This window comes from Borostomias antarcticus (genome assembly GCF_949987555.1).
Source record: "Borostomias antarcticus genome assembly, chromosome: 21".
NCBI lineage: Eukaryota > Metazoa > Chordata > Actinopteri > Stomiiformes > Stomiidae > Borostomias > Borostomias antarcticus.
Window position 1 is genome coordinate 1,019,229 of NC_140254.1, and position 1,603 is coordinate 1,020,831.

Below are 1,603 nucleotides of genomic sequence, written 5' to 3' on the forward strand. Positions count from 1 at the left end.
ACTGGTATGGAGTAGGCCTACACCTACAGTACTGGTACTCAATAGCTTTGTTCAGGTGCTAATCCTTACAGTGCAAAAATAACCCCATACATAGAGTTTTATCCTTCAATTAGTATGGTCTATAACTTGAATTGCAAAATGTTACTGGATGCGAATAATTCAACCACTCTACTTCCTGTGCATGTGTTGATTATAGTAGCTAATGTATTATCACCTTATATTGCCTATATTTGTTCATCCACTGACATTGTTAATTTCTTACACAAGATCCAAGCAATTTCGGCCAGTAAAACCCAGAGTATACCCATTCAAATAACATGATTGATTTGTTTTAAAAAATATATATATATATATACTGTAATATCCTTCATATTAATTGTAATACACAAATAATCTAAGTAAACATCTTAGAGGCACCTACCTAAACAATAAATTCCTAGAATACAATAAGCACATTCATCACACTTTCTAAAAGGCAGAGAGCACAGTGATTGGCTGTGACGGTCTCTCCTGAACACACGAAGATCGAAGTGTGTGGAGGCTGCTGCTGACCTCATCCAAGACCCAGAGAGGGGCAACGAACTGAAGTACTGCTTGTTGTATATAACCCATTCCATAATACACTACTGTTCCAAATCACACAAGAACGGCACATAATTGAATTCAGTGAATGTAGCCCCTTCTCTGTGTATTCTATTGTTAATGTAATGTCATTGCTTTTCAATGGGGTAAAAACAAACATCATGACACATATACGTCTTCATATATGTACATTGTCTCCACTCTAAATTGGAATGTCATATAGTTCCTAAAGACAAAAGGCGACAATGCCTTCTTCACTATTACCAGCATCATCGCCATGGATGAAAGATCTACTAGGAAAAAGCTAAAGAGCAGTCTTTGATCTCAATCTTCGTAGTCATCTCCCTCATCACCGAACCTCCTCTTTCCCCTGGTCTGTCTCCTTCTCTTTGTCAGCCAGAGGGAGGCTGGAGCGCACCCTCCGTTTCTCCTTGAACCTCCCCGACCGCGACACTCTCATGTGCCTGCGACACGTCTGCTCGTTGAACATCGGCTCCAGCTGAGAGTCGTCGTACGTCTCGTCCGTAAAGAGACTGCTGCTGCTAAGTTCCTCTTGTGGGTTGGTCTGTGACTTGGCCTGGTCACCGGGGGTCTTGGAGGCCGATGCAGAGCCTGCCTGGGGGTTGAAGGGGTCCTGTTCCTGGTCCTGAGTCTGGGATGCTGTGGTCTCTTTGGAAATACTTTTCCTCTTGACCAGGAAAGACCGCCACCATGGAGCCCTCTCTGCCATCTTTCACCTGCAAGACAATGACAAAACAATCCAGTGGTTGTCAATGTCTATTCATTTGTATCTCCTATCCATTCATTAATCTCACCTCTCAGCCCCATCATTTTCCTCTCACGTTATCTACCAGCTGTGGGAATAGAATTACAATTCTAGGGTAGGCAACATGAAATGTAAAAAAAAATTTGAACAGGTGTTTCGATATGATAGTCATGCTAATCCTTACCAAGCAACAGCATCTGGGAACTATGCACATATTGGACACTGATGTGATGCAATACATTGCTTCTGTGCAAA

The 1,603-nt window shown here is 42.1% G+C and overlaps 1 protein-coding gene across 1 annotated transcript; it reads right to left on the reverse strand.

Moving 5' to 3' along the window:
• Window positions 1-931: 931 nt before the first annotated feature.
• On the reverse strand, window positions 932-1,312 carry LOC311323308 (uncharacterized protein; the record flags this gene model as incomplete). Its single annotated transcript, XM_084455509.1, has 1 exon — window positions 932-1,312. One exon carries the CDS (start codon window positions 1,310-1,312, stop codon window positions 932-934), a length of 381 nt encoding a protein of 126 aa, XP_084311635.1.
• Window positions 1,313-1,603: the final 291 nt, after the last annotated feature.